The 18,306-nt window shown below is 35.1% G+C and overlaps 1 protein-coding gene across 1 annotated transcript; it reads left to right on the top strand.

The window, feature by feature from the left end:
- The first annotated feature begins 3,188 nt into the window (after positions 1–3,188).
- Positions 3,189–14,523, top strand: LOC128554267 (heat shock 70 kDa protein 12A-like). Its single transcript, XM_053535522.1, has 5 exons — positions 3,189–3,404; positions 6,935–7,247; positions 8,227–8,445; positions 8,711–8,846; positions 12,311–14,523. Exons 2-5 carry the CDS (start codon positions 6,936–6,938, stop codon positions 13,363–13,365), a joined length of 1,722 nt encoding a protein of 573 aa, XP_053391497.1. The 5' UTR covers positions 3,189–3,404; position 6,935; the 3' UTR covers positions 13,366–14,523.
- The last annotated feature ends 3,783 nt before the right edge of the window (positions 14,524–18,306 follow it).

Here is an 18,306-nt window from a genome sequence, read left to right as displayed (position 1 = left end):
ATGAAGTTTCAACATTCTGGGTCAAGTAATTCTCAAGTTATTAATCAGAAAGAGTTTTTCTATTTTCAGGCTTCTTTGACCTTTCCCTTACGTCAAGTGACCCCAGAAATATTAAGGGTCATCTACTCTGTAATTCCTATCATCGTGATTGAATGTTATGGATCAAATGATTCTAAAGTTATTGGTTGGAAACTGTTTTCAATGTTCTGGTTCCTGTGACCTTAACTTTTGATCAAGTGATTCACAAATCAATAGGGGTCATCTACTCTCCATGTCCAACCATCCTATGAAGTTTCAACATTCTGGGTCAAGTGGTTCTCAAGTTATTAAGAAAATTTCAAATGAGATATTATCTTGGTAAAAGCAGGCTATGAATATATTATTCATAAATTACATAGATAAAAGACACTTCAGAATAGTTCTTAAACTAAAAGCAACATAAAAGAATATTTACAATGAAATTAAAGTGTTTTAATTGTATTTTAAAACATCCAAAACAACTATTACTATCTCCAATATCTTATAGGTTAAAGGTCAGTAATTCAAATCCTTCTTTGTTTCATATAAAAAACGACAACTTCAGGTCGTCTTTACGTATCTTTAGAGAATATCACTTCTTCCTAAACCTATTTGTCATGAAAGTTCTATCACAAATTAACGAAAAAATGAAAAGAAAATAGGGGGTTATGTAGTTCCTAGTGAAATGCCAGTCATTTGTGGTCAGCTACCCTAAAATGGCGCATATTTGCTCTCGTCTGCGCAATAAACACCTACTTCCGGTTTCGATCTGCAAAACTTGCCATGTGGGGTGGATGAACATGAAAACCGTCTCATTTCATGTAGAATGTATTCTAGTAGTGAACAATGGTGATTAAAGCACTCGTTCTACACGAATTTGCGCAAAAAATGGGAAAATTAGGATCTATTTATTATGGACTTCTTTCAACTACACCACGGAAGCATATTTTCGACCGAATTACTGACCTTATTCCAGAAGACATCATGATCTCCAGGTTGCATTCAGCCATTTTTCAGCTGTAGATTAATTTAATATATGCCTCGTAATACAACATGCATGTTTTAGTGTTGTTATATTTTCTGGTCCTTTGGGATCATGGAGTCCATTCAACATATTTGTAATAGAGTTCCGCTTTAGGGGGCGTAAGAGGTGTTGCACATTTCATTACCTCTCATGAACCGAGTCTGCTATTATTATTCTTGGTTGCATTCTATGCTTCCAAAAAATCTTTTTACGAATTTTATTGTTAAAAATGCAAATATTGAAAATTGAAATTTTTCAAACTTGGTTTGAATTGTCTCAAATAATTTCATGGCAGTCTTCCGAAGCCCGCTATTGTATAATTATCCGAGAAAAAATCGTACGCCAGTACGTGAGTATTTGGGGACGGAAACATCACGAATCTACCGGCGATTAAAAGGCGAACTTGTTTAAAATAATGTTTCTTTCGAATTAATTATACCCTTTAATGATATGTCAGACTCAAACACCAGCTAGAATGTAAAATTAAATCAAATTGAAGTGCATATGTTCGTGTTTTCGGGAAACAGATACGAATTTTTCGCCCCCTCCGTTACGGCTGCAATTATTTTCCTAAGTCGTGCAAATAAAAATTATTTACGTAAATACTATGAAAGGATCGTATCTTTCTCTTTGAAAAATAAATATTATTAATAACACCTATTCTGTTTATTTCATGCAATGTATGTTTCCATAAACCCATTTCTATGCTACAAACTTCGACGGATACACGGGTGCAATTTTATCATTCAGTATCGTGATAGATGCTTTCTGATCATGTGACCAAAACAAGCTCTTTGGTGTTGTTATAATAAAAACATTTCGATTAATTTTCTAGCAGGAACTGAGTTTTTATTTAAAATGTTTACAAAAGACACAACTTGATTTTAAAACCGATTATAGAGCTGAAGTACTATTTTTGTAGGTTATTTATAGTTTATTTTGGTCACGTGATAAAGAATTGTTTTGGTAATGTGATCAAAGCAAGCATGCTCATTTTCATACGCTTTGTTTTTGTTATAAAATATAGATTACGACAAATATATACTTAAGCAATCATGTATTTTTTGATAAAGTTGAATCTCAGAAGCTTTCTGAAAGTTAAACAGACTTGAATTACGTAAAATTTATGGAGGCCTGGAACTACTTGTTCTTCGGTTTCGGATAAGACACATCGTCCGTAAATGTGTGGTTTTGTTTGTTTGTTTTGGGTTTAACGCCATTTTTCAACAGTATTTCAATCATGTAACGGCGGGCAGTTAACCTAACAAGTTTTCCTGGATTCTGTACCAGTACAAACCTGTTCTCCGCAAGTAACTGCCAACTTCCCCACATGAATCAGAGGTGGAGGACGAATGATTTCAGACACAATCATCGTTTATCAAATCGTCACCAAGAACATATGCCCCGCCCGGGGATCGAACTCACGACCCCGGGATCCGTTGACCAACGCTCTACCTACTGAGCTAAGCGGGCGGGTTGTAAATTTGTGGCATTGTAAATCTGTGGGCACGCTTCGTTGCCCACAAAAATCAGTTGTTTTTAATATAGATACAAATTGATGTCGTAGATGTGCTACAGGTTATAAAACTTTGGTTTAAACAACATTTTATTCAACAAATAGCATGTGATTACAATATATGTTACAAAAGCAGGGGATCGAGTAGTAAGCTAATAAGCTGTTTTAGAAACTCTAAGGATTCTAACACGACCTGCAAATAACCTACATACATCTAGAGCAAAATCTATCACGGGTTATTTTGCAATAACCCACGCGCGTGCAATGACGTCATCCGATCCAGGTGCGTAGCACGGCCTTAAAAAGTAGTTATCATTTTTTTCTACCACTGTTGATTCTAGTATATCGTGTTAGAATCGAAATCTGTGTACAGACTTCATATTATAAAGTAATATAACTTTGACTTTATGCACCTATCAATGGATAAAGAGGTACATGTATGTAATTATAGTACAATTCTTAACTAAAACGTCAAAATAAGATTGTAAATCCAATGTTGGAAGAAAAATCGAAAGCTAAGTTTATTATTAATCAATCAAATGATAATCTCATCAAAAAGCTGGATATAAAAAGTGCTTAAATGATGCACATGTGTGTAACAAAACAATCATTTTAGTACAGGGGGGCAAAATTAGATGTTTAGTAAATGACTAAAATTATTTTTACGAATAACCAACTTAAACATATCGCGAGATTAAAAACGAAACTACTCCGCAAAATTTAAGCAGGAAGTTATACTTCCACGAAGCGGTTATTCTTTCCCATCTTTACTGTGGGGTAAAATTTAAGCAGGAAGTTATATTTCCACGGAGCGGTTATTCTTAAGTTTTCCATCTTTACTGTGGGGTAAGTCAAATACTTTGCTTTCGGGTTTAAAGCATGGTTTTCAAATTTGTAATATTAAATTCATATTTCAATTACTAGCATTTCAGAATAGATACTATTTTAGCGGTTCTTTTTTTTCCGTTCTAGGTCACGAAATAGAAAGTGCAGTCTTTAAAATTCGTTATATCCAAAATCCGCAGTTTTATTGTCAGATACATAACGTATGTAATTTGCTTTGTAAGTACCACCCAGTATTATGGTATTTTTGATTTTAGCAGTCGGTATTATTCTAGTTTAGAACAAAATAATACATCATATAAATTTTATCATTGGCCATGTTTACCTACATCAAATATATTACGTAATGTGTATTAATATGATAATTGTATTAAATAAACTTCTACACGTTTAATGGTGAAAAGTATTTAAACATAACATTCGTTTATTTCTATTAAAATTACATAATCTAACATGCAAAAAACTGCAACTAAATTACATGTTGTACCCAGATAGCAGACAGGCGTTGTCCCAACGTTGGACCAACTGCAGACACTTCGTTGGCACAACATAGATTGCCAACGTTGACCCAACGCCATTTTGCAATTGGCGCAACGTTGGCCCGACGGTTGGTACACCGTTGGGCCAACGACTGGTTTCCTACACTTGTCGTTTGCCCTCCACTGGACTAACAACTGGTATCTTACCCTTATCGTTGGCCCTCCATTGGGCCAACAACATTTTTTTGTCTATCATGGTTGGTCAAACGTTGGGCCAACTCTATTTCTTCGTTGGCTAAATGAAGGATGACTACGCTATCCCAACGATTACGAATTTGAAATAAAACCTAAAACTAATATTATTTAGAAAACACTTTATTTTCAAATCATTGTGATTTTGTTTAACATTTAACAAGAAGAAATCAAGCATTTATTTAAAGTTTGTTTGCAAGTTTCTTGAAGAAATATAACTGAATATTTCATCAGTACAACATGTCAAATATTGATTCCAGCCGTTTATAATTCTAGCTATTTTCTTATTTAAGTCACTGATTAAATCCTATTAAAATGAATTACTGTCTGTATTTTAACTCATTATATATCCTAGTTTTGTCTGATTGTTTTCTTTTCTCACTGAAGTTGCAGCTTTCTATCTTTCCTGTTCTCCTGTGCACAACAGTGCTAGGCGCTCCATTATTACTCTTTTGAATAGCACCCTGTAAAAATCGAAAGTCTTAATGTTGATTAAACAGTCTATGTCAAATTGATAACAATAACTATACAGATGCACATAAACCTCTAAACATAAACTTGCTTAAAATGTATTAACTATATTTTTGTCTGTATTTAACTGAGAAAAATAATAATTTATGTTAAAATTAACGAGGATATGAGTTATTTTATTTACAGAATTAAATACTCAACGCTAGTGCCATCTGCCAGTTTTAGATAAAAGTATTCAACATAATATTATTATGTCCAAATCACATGGATATTACATGCATACAGGCTATAAAATTCTCTGTAAGATTCTACAACTTTATCAAAAAATATTCAAAAACTTCTACTTACAGTTTATAGCTAGTAGACCGGGCTTTTGTTAAATCTATATCTGTCACATGTGTATAACAGTTTCATTTACATCGCATGACTATGCAGCTAGAAATCTCGCCTAGAGAGTAAACTTAACCACATTTTCTGTGAAAAGCTCATGAACTTTTCAGGAACTTTTCATGAGCTGAATACGAGACTTTGCTCATGAAATTTTCAACAGGCCATGATCATGTTGTTTACGTATGACGAGAATCAAAATGATTACTAAGCTACCATGTTATTTTTCCAATGTTAAGGTCACTCTTATGTCAAGGTCACTCTTATTATTCCTTCTCTTGAGAAGGAATATTATAGTTCAATAAGTCACACTTGACTGAGCTACTGATGCCGAAATCTGTTGTCATTACAAGTTGGCCAATAAAACTCCGTGACCTTAGAAATAACCTCTGACGTTAGACTATTCTTTCCTAATTGCGGCGACTCTGACTGAACGCGTTCCGTGGATTACATATTACTAAACCCGAGGATGTTATTTCCTCCATTCTTGAGGAACATAACATACATTCAGTCGACAGGTAGATATATATCAGCAAATTTAAATGTGAACAACTAAATATTATCGTTACCTTGAAATGCATAGTTAATATATGAAAACAAACCCCATTGCGACCCTCTAATTATGCGCAACAAATTCACGCATCGAATCGTAAATGATTAACCGGGTCAATGTCTTATTGCCGTTTTTACTCTACTGAAAGTGGTAACAGATTTAATTTGTTGTTGGATTTAACAATTTATGTTAAATAACTAGCGTAAATACTTACTTGAAATTTTTTGGCAGTTAAAACAGACATTGAAACCAAAATTTTACAAGATGATCATTTTATATTTATATAGATATGCCCTAGAAGGAACTTTTGCTATGCTTTAACTTGTGTAAATGTCAAATGAATATATGAATGAATTTTCTCTCGAGACTATGACTACAAGAAGGTATCATTTCCATCAACGGATGAGTATTTTATCACAGTTTTTAAATCATGATGTCAAACCACAGACCTCTTTGTTGATCACAAAACCTTGGGCTTTATTTCTTCAAAGAAAAAAAAAGCTAGAAAAGATTCGATTAGTTTGTATGGGGGTTAACGTCTGTTTCCATCATTATTTCAGTTATGTACCAGCGGGCAGTTAACGTAACCAGTGTTCCTGGAAACTAAACCAGTACCAACACTGTTCTATTTTATAATTATTCCTTCTCTTGAGAAGGAATATCTTAATTCAATAATCATTTTTCTAAATGTATATCGTGTTTCCTACAATTTAAAAATGTTATCAGAAAACGCTGGTCTTATTTCAAAATAATTTCACACATGTTTTCTACCAATATTGTTCATGATCTAGGGCGATCCGTTTTCTTGAATTGTTACGGGAGTATTACCCATTTTGAACATATATAAGGCCATAACCATTAATTTGAAAACAGGTATAAAAGAACCTGTAATACGGTTCCCTCAAGTGCATAAACTGCATTTAAACGTTTGGATGTAGATTGAGAAATATGCACGAGTTATGCATCGGAGAAATTGCGCGACATCATAATATGCAAATGAACGATTTTTTTTTCGCTACAATCTTCAAGGTCTGTATCTCCCTAGTTCCATTTAACTATGATTTATACCAAACTAGCTTGGTTGGTTCCAAAATATTGGTATTATCCAAATTAAGAACGCGTCCTTGGTGTGTGTGGGGGGAGAGACTTCTTATTTACCAGTCACCACCACAAGTTAGACACCAGGTCAGTATCAGCAAACATAATTTCCCTTAGTTAAACAGCATTTTGGTTAAATGCGTTTCCTTGTTACCGTTTAATTTAGTTGTTTTACGTTCGTCAGAGGTCACACTAGATTAAATATATATACATTTGTAGTCTTTCTAAGAAATAATATATGCTATTTAAATAGTTATTGTTAAGTTTTACACATATTAAATTTATTTTTAAAGAATGACAGAAGAAAAAAGTTCAAAATGTACCAGGCTTCTCGTGGCCGCCATGGACTTTGGAACCACATACAGCGGGTATGCATTCTCATTTCGAAATAGCCCGAATGATATACATGCGAATCCAAGCTGGGTGGCAGGTTCAGAGAAGCTCATATCATTAAAATGCCCCACGGCCGTACTTCTTAAACCAAACAAGGAGTTTCATTCATTTGGATTTGAGGCAGAAAACAAGTATGCTGATTTGTCAGAGGATAATGTACATCATGGATGGTACTTGTTTAGGCGTTTCAAAATGGCTCTTTATGAAACAAAGGTAAGTTAAGAAAATGTTTACAGATTTGTGTTGCATTTTCCATAGTTTTATACTGCTTTCAGAGTTCACATGGCACTATTTTAAAACAAAATAAGAGTATTCAATGAATAACAAATGCATCGCATATAAATATTAGTTTCATATTCTATCAAAGCTGTACACCAAGTATAAAGAAGAATATCTCAGCTGCATCCGGGACATTTCGGACCCATATTAGAACGTTGTTTAACAGAGAAATTATCTTGATAATTGTGCCGTGTCAAACAGACTGATTGAGATGAATGCGAGGCTGGCTTGCAACGAAAGTGTTTAAACCCCAGTTTTATTCTTGTCATGTGTACCCATTGTTTCAAGACAATGTCCGTATTTTATTTTACGTTTTGTCTGTACAGTTCAATGTGCAATGTTTGTCATCGTACTTTTATATTTATTGTAACGCATACTTTGTTAAATCGTATAGTATAGAAGGTGCTTCGTCTGATTAACCTTTCTGTTACAGCCATTACGGTATCAAACCGTAAGTGACTCGATTAATGGTGTGTGGCTCCCGTTACGTTTGTGGCGCAATTCTATCTTTCCTTTTTTTGTTGCGTTAGTACTGGGCAAGTTAATTGTATGTCTTTCACCCAACAGGCTGTTGGTATGCATGCGTACTATTCAGTTTCTTTATTTACAAGAAAACTCCAAAATATGAATACTTTAAATTGTAAGTATTGTGATTAACTATTTGAGGCTACAGGAACCCTTATGTTTATTCTCATAATTATTTCTTATTCTAACCATTAGTTCCCTTTCAAGGACTAGACATACAGGGGCTGAGCGCGAATCTATTGTATCTTGTTCTTTGTTTATATACAGTTACAATAGTTTTGCGCTCAGTCCTCGAGATGTTTATTACCATTGTCAAGAATGTTTAATTTTGCTTTTTGCTTACACTATGATGTATAAAAGTTTCTTGCATTTGTGTTCTCGTTTGAAGAAACTGCAACTTGACACACCAGTAGAAGACATTTCGGGCAAGAAGTTGCCAGCCATAGATATATTTTCTCATTCTATTCGTTTCCTGAAAAACCATCTTTGGAAAACAATACAAACCAGAACAACAGGAATTCTCGAAACAGACATAGAGTATGTCATTACAGTTCCAGCAATTTGGGACGAACGGGCGAAACAGTTTATGAGGAGAGCTGCAAATAAAGTGTGTATTGTTTCTAAGAAACATAAAATTTCATAACTTTAGTGCCGCTATCGCCGTGATTAATTTTCTTTCAATAATGTTTATACGTGTTTTGAATTCTTTTTCTTTTTGATTAAATGACTTATTAAAATAATCTTTTTCTATTGTCCTTTACAGCGTATTTCTAAATGTACTTTCTTTTTGCGAGAAATGTCAAATAGAACCTTTCGTATGATCCTAAAGACTGCTCATTAATTCTTATATTTTATTGATTTTGTTACATCAGGCAAATATTCCGAACAATCAAGTAACACTTGCACTTGAACCGGAGGCAGCATCTATATGGTGTCAAGTCGTAACAGATGACGAGCTCAGCAGTCTGTCGGAACCTCTAGCTAAATATATGGTGGTAGACTTAGGAGGTAAATCTTTAATACGATCGTTATAGCCGAAATAAAGATTTTAACGGACATGCTATGCAGAATCTTTATTAGTCTCCTACTGGTTGAAAACCAGTTTCGGGAACTATAGCAATGCGCTTTTCCGTCCGTCATTCCGCAATTTCGTGTCCAGTCCATAACTCTGTTATTCATTAAGGATTTTTAATATTACTTGACACAAATGTTCCCGTGATGAGACGTGTCATGCACAAATCCCGGACCCCTGGCTCAAAGGTCAAGGTCACAAGTGGAGGTCAAAGGCCAACAGGGCTTCCTTCCTGTCCGGTCCATAACTGCCATACATGAAGGAATTTTAATATTACCTGACACAAATGTACCTCGTAATAAGATGATATGTCGTGTACAACTTTCAAAACCCTGGTAACACTTGGAGATCGAAGGTCAATGGGATTTTTTTTCTGTCCTGTCTATAACTTTGTCATGCAAAACAGGATTTAAATATCAGTTGGCACAAATATTCCCCTGACTCAAAACCCGGGCCCTTAGCTGAAAGGTCAAGGTCACACTTGGAAGTCAAAGGCCAAAAGGGCTATTTTCCTGTCCAATAACTCGACAATCCTTCAAGGGGTTTTAATAAAACTTGGCACAATTGTTTACCACTATAAGACGGAGTGTCATATGCAAGAATCAATCCCTAGGTCTATTATCAAGATCACAGAGACCAAACGTCAGATACAAGAATGACGTTGTCCGAAGCATTTCTTCTTCATGTATTGAGGGATTTTGATGTAACTTTGGCACAAATGTTCACTATCATGAGACGGATTGTCATGCGCAAGGACAAGGTCCCTAGGTCTAACGCCGAGGTCACACTTTGAGGTCAAAGGACAAATTCAGGAACGATTTTGTCCGGAGCATTTCTTCTTCATGCACGGAGGGATTTTGATGTAACTTTGCACAAATGTTTCCCACCATGAGGCACCCTTGTTTCTAGAATTACTTCCATTTGTTTTTACTATAAATAGTTTATATTGTAACTTTTTTATTATTGGCCGTTGGGAAAATCGAAACCACTTTTCTGTGGTACAACATGCATGTAACATTCAATTTTTAGGTTATTTTGACCGCTCTCTACCTGGTTGAGAGTTTTGTGTGGATCTATATTATATAGATTTTTTGAGGATTAACATCCCTTTGTTGTTACTATAAATATAACTTATATTATAACTTTGATAAAACTTTCATATGAAAATACAGGTGCTAGTGTAAAGAAATTTGCTATGACGGGCGTATATTGTGACATTCTGGCACTTTTGTTTTCATTTACAGATGTTATGAAACAAACAACAACTGTAGGTTTTTGCATATATCATATACAAATTTTAATCCAAATGTTTTGTTATAACATTTTGTATTATTATATATTACAATATTGTTTAAACGTCATTGACAGTTACCAGTTCATATGGCAATACTTCACTAACTTGTTTTTTTAGCCCACCATCATCAGATGGTGGGCTATTCAAATCACTCTGCGTCCGTGGTCCGTCGTCCTTCCGTCCGTCCGTCCTTCCGTCCGTTAACAATTTCTCGTTATCGCATCTCCTCAGAAACTACTGGGGGAGGGATTCTTACCAAACTTTGTCAGAATGATGTATTGATACCCTAGTTCTGTCCCTCTGAAACTGAGACTGGTTCAACAATTTTTAAGTGAGTTATTGCCCTTTGTTTATTTTTATAACTTACATAGATTTATATAGGGGAAAACTTTGATAATCTTTTTGTCCAATACCACAGAGCCTATGGCTTTGGTATTTGGTATGCAGCATCATCTAGTGGTCCTCTTCCAAGATAATTCAAATTATTTCCCTGGGGTCAAATATGGCCCCGCCCCGGGGGTCACATGGTTTATATAGACTTATATAGGGAAAACTTTGAAAAACATCTTGTCAAAAACCACAGGGCCTAGGGCTTTGATATTTTATCTGTGACATCATCTAGTGGTTTTCAACTAAGATTGTTCAAATTATTCCCCTAGGGTCAAATACGGCCCCGCTCTGGGGGTTACATGGTTAACATAGACTAATAGGGAAAAACTTTGAAAGTCTTCTTGTCCAAACCACAAAGCCTAAGGCTTTGATATTTGTAATGTAGCATCCTCTAGTGGTTCACTACCAAGTCTGTTCAAATTTTTCCCCTAGAGTCAAATATGGCCCCGCCCCCTGGGGGTCACGTGGTTCATATAGACTTATATAGTGAAAAACTTTTAAAATCTTCTTGTCCGTAACCTACAACATTCAAATTTGGACCACATGTATAGTTTTGAGTGGCAAGATGAACCTTGACATGAGTTGACCTTGATTTTGACCTAGTGACCTACTTTCACATTTCTGTGGCTACAGCCTTCAAAGTTGGACCAGATGCATAGTTTTGTGCACCAAAAGAAAAACCTTGACCTTGACATTGACGTAGTGACCTACTTTCATATTTTTGAAGGTACAGACTTCAAATTTGGACCACATGCATAGTTTTGTGTTAAAAAATGAAATTTGAACTTGATTTTGACCTAGTGACCTACTTTCTCATTTCTCAAGCTACAGCCTTCAAATTTGGACCACATGCATAGCTTTGTGCACCGAAAAAACTTTGACCTTGACATTAACCTAGTGACCTGCTTTCACATTTTTGAAGGTACAGGCTTCAAATTTGGACCACATGCATAGTTTTGTGATCCGAAATGAAATTTGACCTTTATTTTGACCTAGTGACCTACTTTCTCATTTCTCAAGCTACAGCCTTCAAATTTGGACCACAAGCACAGTTTTGTGTACCGAAATAAACTTTGATCTTTACATTGACCTAGTGTCCTGCTTTCACATTTCTGAAGCTACAGGCTTCAAATTTGGACCATATGCATATTTTTGTGTTCTGAATTGAAATTTGACATTGATTTTTACCTAGTACCTACTTTCACATTTCTCAAGCTACAACATCCAAATTTGAAGCACATGCATAGTTTTGTATACCGAAACGAACTTTGACCTTGAAATTGATCTAGTGACCTACTTTCACATTTTTCAAGCTACAGCTTTCAAATTTGGACCACATGCATGGACCACATGCACAGTGTTGTGTACCGAAATGAAATTTGACCTTGATTTTGACTTTGAGCTAGTCTTGAAATTTGGAACATTCAAAAATGGCTCAATGGTGGGCACCAAGATCACTCTGTGATCTCTTGTGTTGACTTATGATCGAACTTATGGTTCATACCATTTTCCAAATGTATTTTATTGTTTCAAATAAAAAGAACACTCTGTCATAAATATATATATATATAGAGAGAGAGAGAGAGAGAGAGATAACGTAAAGAGATGTGCTGAAAATGCTGAACAATAACTTTGTGAGAAACTTGCCTGTCATTATTTGGAATAGATAACTTAATTGTTTCAAAGGTCATACAATATGTAATATCCTTTTTCCAGGCGGAACTGCTGACATCACTGTTCATCAAAAGATGGATAACGGAAACCTTAAGGAACTTTATACAGCAAGTGGGGGTGCCTGGGGTGGAAATGAAGTTGATAAAGCAAATATTAGTAAGCTTTCAGATATTGTAGGATCAGATGCTATGGAAAATTTCAAGCGGAAAAATATGTCTGACTATTTCGATCTCCTTAGGGAGTTTGAGACAAAGAAAAGAACAATTACAACAGATACGGATGGGAAAATCAGATTCAAAATCCCGATTACTCTGCGCGAGTTTTCTGAATCGGATGGTATAAAACTACAAGATAGAATTGCAAAATTACCCAGTAAAACAAACATAACTTGCACTGGAGACAAAATAAAAATTGAAAAAGTTGCTGCAAAAGCTCTGTTTGATTATCCTCTGAATATGCTGATGGCCCATCTCAGAGAAATATTTGCAGACCCTAAAGTCCAAGACGTAGAGACGGTTCTTCTTGTCGGTGGATTCGGTGAATGTGAGCTAGTTAAAGAAGCATTTGAAAAACACTTTGCTAACAAACGATTACTGATTCCTCCAGACGCTGGTATAGCTGTGCTAAAAGGAGCAGTTCGTTTCGGCCATCTTCAAGACATTGTATCAAACAGAATCGCAAGGTTTACAATTGGAAGAGAGACAATAACACGGTTTGAAGAGCAAGATGATCCAGCTAAAAAGCAGATGTTTGACGGAGTTGAGAAATGTGTAAATAAATTTTTCAAAATGGTTGAAATTGGTGAGGAAATTCCTAGGTACAAGTTCTATGAAGAAAAGACTGAAGCATCTTTTGCGGAACAAACAGATGGCATGATCAGTCTTTTTAGTTCGACCGAGCGAATCGTGAGATATACCACAGAGCCTAAATGTCAGGAATTGGGAAGGCTTACTTTTGAATTTCCAAATTCGACTGAAATTTCAGACAAAAAAGTTACCATTCATTATTGCTTTGGTGACACTGAAATACATATTCGCGTGAAGCTGCTGAAAACAAACGAAGAACACGAAAAATGGATTGACTGCTTTTCTAGTTAGTTTTTGAAATAAGAATTATTGTTCTTAAACATAGTCAAATACAAGTACGTTCTTTTTGGAAAAAATACACTATCGCCACTTCTTCAGTGCACAAGTAGAACTGCAGAAATTACATTATGCCGGTATATTTTAAACAAGATACAAGTTTAAATTGTTTCGCTAACCGGAGTACCTACAAACACATTGCAGTTTTATCAGGCAGACTGTGTAAAAACACAAATATTTTGACTTTTGAGCTAGCGTCTGCTGTTTGGACTTGATATATTGTCTCGTGCATTTTATGGTTACTAGCATGATTAAGGTAGTTCTGCACTTTTGGATCGAAATTTTTTCTACAATGTAGAATTTCATTAAACTCTGATTTTTCAAAACTTCGGAATATATTAAGAAAATTTAGCAAATAAAAAAGATAGGGTCTTATGCTAGACTGATTTGAAAAATTTGGATGTTACGCAATTTTTTCATAATGGGAGTCTATGGGAAAATCGCAGCTTTCATAATATTTTCGCAAATAGAAATGTTTCTAAAATGTAGATTTTAATGAAGCTTCTCACAAAGGTAAATAAACATATGGCCTACAATATGGTGAAATAAAATGTATAGGTCTATGTGCTTACTTTTGAGATATTTGGCCATGATTAAAGTGAACTGCCCATTTCAAGCTATAATTAAGACACCATTTTGAATTATTTAACGTGTCACATGTTTTCATATGATATTTTAACTTTAGAAAGATAGTAGCAGTGCCATTTTAATAATCAATTAACAGGTTGCCATTAATTCATAAACTAATTTTCATTTCCGTACGCCGAATCCAGACTTTATTCTACGTTTTCCGGACAAAAGACGTTGTGCCATCACTTCCGGGTTTTCAAACGTGCAGAACTACCTTAAGCTTAACATTAACGTGTAAATTTCAAATCGGACGCGTGACCTCAATCATGATATCATTTTTATGACATAGTGTTAAAATGCTTTTTACGGTCACGCAAAATAACGGCGGTATTTCTTCACATGTGCGGGGAGATATATTTTAACTTACTTTTAACGATATCCTTTATCATTTTCCTCTAATAATTAACTGGTATAATAAACTTTGTATTGCTTAACATTTATGTTTATCTTTCTCCGAATATATGTCTTTGTACTATGCCAAGATATTGCATATTCATTCATCCTGCCGTTTAAATGAAGCAGTACGGTTAGACATCTGAATTTTTCAAAACTATATCTAGTTTCAACTGTAATCAGGCTAGACAATTTTTAAATAATAACTAGAAGAATAGGAGCGTGTGTAATAAAAAGATTATTAGTGCATTTCTTTCTTTCGCAGAATAATATCGCGTTATATCCTCTCTGCAGAATTCAAGTATATTGATACTGATTCGAGGGCTGAACCACTTTAGTTTACGTACTGGCCTGTGCGAAAAAATTCAGTAAGCGAATTTGCTAGTGTACTAGTCAAAAAATAATATCATAACGTCATGCGCGGAGCTAAAAACACGTAATGACAAGAGCGAATACCATTAACACTAGATTGAATATACAAACGCCTGTCATCGTACAGTAACTTATGGTACATTGGTCGTCAATGCAACAAATTGCTTTCACAGACAGAGTGATAGACAGTCAGATCGTAACACCTTGCTTGAGCTTTGGGCATCGATGTTAGCTAATTAAATGCATGTAATAAATCTTAAGAAAATTGACTACCATTTAAACTGACCATTGTCATCTTGCACAAAGTTAAACTTTAAACACTGCTGTATAAGGAATGATATTTTGTTGGGTTTAACATTTCACTGATACAGGTCATATTGCGACGTTCAAACTTTTCTAACATGGTAGTGGAAGACCCAAGGTACCCTTTCGTGCATTACTTGACCTGTGTATAACCCTTTCTCACATGAAAGAATTCTACATCCAAGCTAGGCTTCGACCCAACCGCGGTGAGGGATAAGTGATTTGAAGTCGGCGACCCTATATAACCACTCGGTCTCGAAGGACACAGGAAAGGATATTACGGTTTGTCTATTCGAGAGAAACCTCAAGTTGCATATTTGAAAAATATACCAATAGATTTGAAAGAAATAGAGGCTGATTTCTTTCTAGAATATCGCTTTTCCTATTAGACTTTTGTCCTTGCTGTTTTATACAAGTTTACAACGTGGCATTTCCTATAATACATAATATTAGTGATTGTTTATTTTAAAAATATCAAAACGACAGAAAGCTCAAGATAGCATCGACTTCTTTACGTTCACTTCGGATGTTTCTGTTCATTTCACTAACATATTTCCACTTTCTTCCTAATCTAAACTATGATTAAACAATCATTATGACTGTTCAGTTTTGAATGAAATACTGTAACATTTCTGAAAGTCAAGACCTTATTTCGATACAACACCTTATTTTTTAAAAAATATGCGACATTCTACAGATGTTATTAAAACCAAAACTACTTCGCAAAAATTTCAATAACGTTATATTTCCACGAAGCGAAGATCATTTGTATAATCAATGTATCAATTGTCAGTAGCAATAACCTGAAGCTATTTTAATCACAAATTTTTACGCACACATTTCTTAAAGGATTTAACAACATCAGACTTAAAAGTGTCGTGAAGGTTCACCATGCTTGGTTTAAGTGTTAGTATACTGTCTGAGTCCATTCAATGTTTATGACATAATCTCGAAGGGTGGTGCATGCTACTGTTGACTTGGTTGCAGGACCTTTTTGGTAACAGTTCAAAAAGGAAAAAAACAATGATATTGTCAGCTGAATTCGTATCACGTGCCCCTCGCCGCTGTGGGTTCGAAACAAAGACAATTTACAGAAAATTAGAGAACGTATCCGGGAACACATACTATTTCGGCAAGGCTTTTTCCTCCATATAAAATTACCCCTGGTACAAAGCAAGACAAGTATGTTTTGCCCCCACCCCCTCGATTTCCATATGACTATTATTGTTTATGTCTTTTGCTGTTTTAAAATGGTCTCGCTTCTTTGTATGTGTATTTAGGGAAGTACACAACAATAACTTTTGAACAAATCACACATTCCGATTATTATTCTAATTGATTCTATATTTTCCGAATATTACCGAATATCATTCTAATTGATTCTATATTTTTATTAATTTTCAGTTATTCCTAATTTAGACATTTTACGAAGATATTTTCTAAGCTGACAGGTGTTGGTAGCACTTTAAAAAGAATGTAGGACAAATTCCCCCGTACAAAACCCCTTCGTGCTCAATTTGACTAAGACGAACAACGCCCCCTCCCTCTAACCGCCCCCCACCCCCCACCCCCCTCCCCTCACTCTTTGATTTTGTTGAACAGATGAACAGAAATAAAACAAGAGGTGTCACAGAAGACAGCGCGCTCGACTAATTCGATGCTGAATACTGAAACTGGGCACATTTGACGAAGCTGGAGCTGTCACTGGAGTGTTTAATGACTCCAACATGGATGAAATATTGGATAAGAGCCTGAGTCTATGTCAAAAGTATTAAGTAATAAGAGGGATAAGGATCAAGTGTATCAAACATTAAATATTAAGTATAATTCTTAGCAAAAAAGGGGGCATAATTCACTTTGTGTCATGTTGAATCAAATCCATTTGTAATAACTTGAGATATAGTGAAAATTCATCAAAATTAACCTTTAATTCTTAGTGATAGGGGCATAATTCATGAACAATTTGTGCCAGAGTTATGGACCTTGTGTCATATGATGTGGGTGATAAGGCGGAACAACTATTTTAAGTTTGAATCAAATCCATTTAGTAATAACTGAATTAGAGTGAAAGTGCACCAAAACTTTAACCTGAAATTATAAGAAAAAAGGGGAATAACTCATGAAATTCTGGTGCAAGGGTTATGGCCCTTGTGTCATATGATGTGAGTGATGATGTTGAACAACTATTTTAAGTTTGAATCAAATCCATTCAGTAATAACCGAGATAAAGTGGAAGTGCACCAAAACTTTAACCTGAAATTTTAAGTAAAAAGGGGGGATAATTCATAAAATATAAGTGCCAGAGTTATGACCCTTGTGCCATATGTTGTGGCTTATGATGTTGAACAACTATTTTAAGTTTGAATCAAATCCATTTAGTAATAACTGAGATAAAGTGAAAGTGCACCAAAACTTTAACCCGAAATTCTAAGTAAAAAGGGGGATAATTCATGAAATATTGGTGCCAGAGTTATGACCCTTGTGCCATATGATGTGGGTGCTGATTAGGCACAACTATTTTAAGTTTGAAGTAAATCCATCGAGTAATAACAAAGATAAAGAGAAAGTGCATCAAAACTTTAACAAAAGTGCGGATGCGGAAGGACGCCGACGCCGGGTCGAATAGGATAGCTCTCCATTCTTCGTATAGTCGAGCTAAAAAACTTTAAAGCTTTTAAGATGCCAATAATCAGCTGTACTCGTAAACGGAATGTTGTGAAAATTTGGACGTAACTGGAAAAAAATGAAAAGGGGGGTGGGGTGGAGGGTGTCCGACTTTGGTAAATATATATATAACCACCTATACATAACTTGCATACAGTGTTGTTATATTTTCAGGTCCTTTTGGTACTCCATTCTGTATCCGATTGAGCCAGTGCTAGGGGTCGTGAAATGTGTTTACTCGCTTGGTCATGTTCTTCGAAATGACGTTCTATAGGTTTCATGATAAGATTAAATTATATTTCAGATGTTCATGCATGTGTAAACCCTGCCGAACTCAACCGAATCACCCACACATCGTTTAAAGGCAGGAATTACACATGCATAAATACCAGATTTTTTTAATCCTATAACAAGCCTATTTCTACGGTGACCTGTTAGGGCCATCTTCGCATACAACGAAAGAACGTTATTCCGATATTGAAAAGTCAAAATAACGAAACTACGATGGTGAAAAGTCGAAACCATGATGATAAA

Source organism: Mercenaria mercenaria, unplaced genomic scaffold, assembly GCF_021730395.1.
Source record: "Mercenaria mercenaria strain notata unplaced genomic scaffold, MADL_Memer_1 contig_4888, whole genome shotgun sequence".
Lineage (NCBI taxonomy): Eukaryota > Metazoa > Mollusca > Bivalvia > Venerida > Veneridae > Mercenaria > Mercenaria mercenaria.
The sequence above is the reverse complement of the archived record's forward strand: the minus strand, read 5'-3'. Positions and strand labels throughout refer to the sequence as shown.

Coding starts and splice junctions, on each gene's coding strand:
- LOC128554267 (XM_053535522.1), top strand. CDS start 6,936: ATGACAGAAGAAAAAAGTTCAAAATGTACCAGGCTTCTCGTGGCCGCC. Junction 7,248..8,226: donor TGGCTCTTTATGAAACAAAG/GTAAGTTAAGAA, acceptor TCTCGTTTGAAG/AAACTGCAACTTGACACACC. Junction 8,847..12,310: donor TATGGTGGTAGACTTAGGAG/GTAAATCTTTAA, acceptor TCCTTTTTCCAG/GCGGAACTGCTGACATCACT.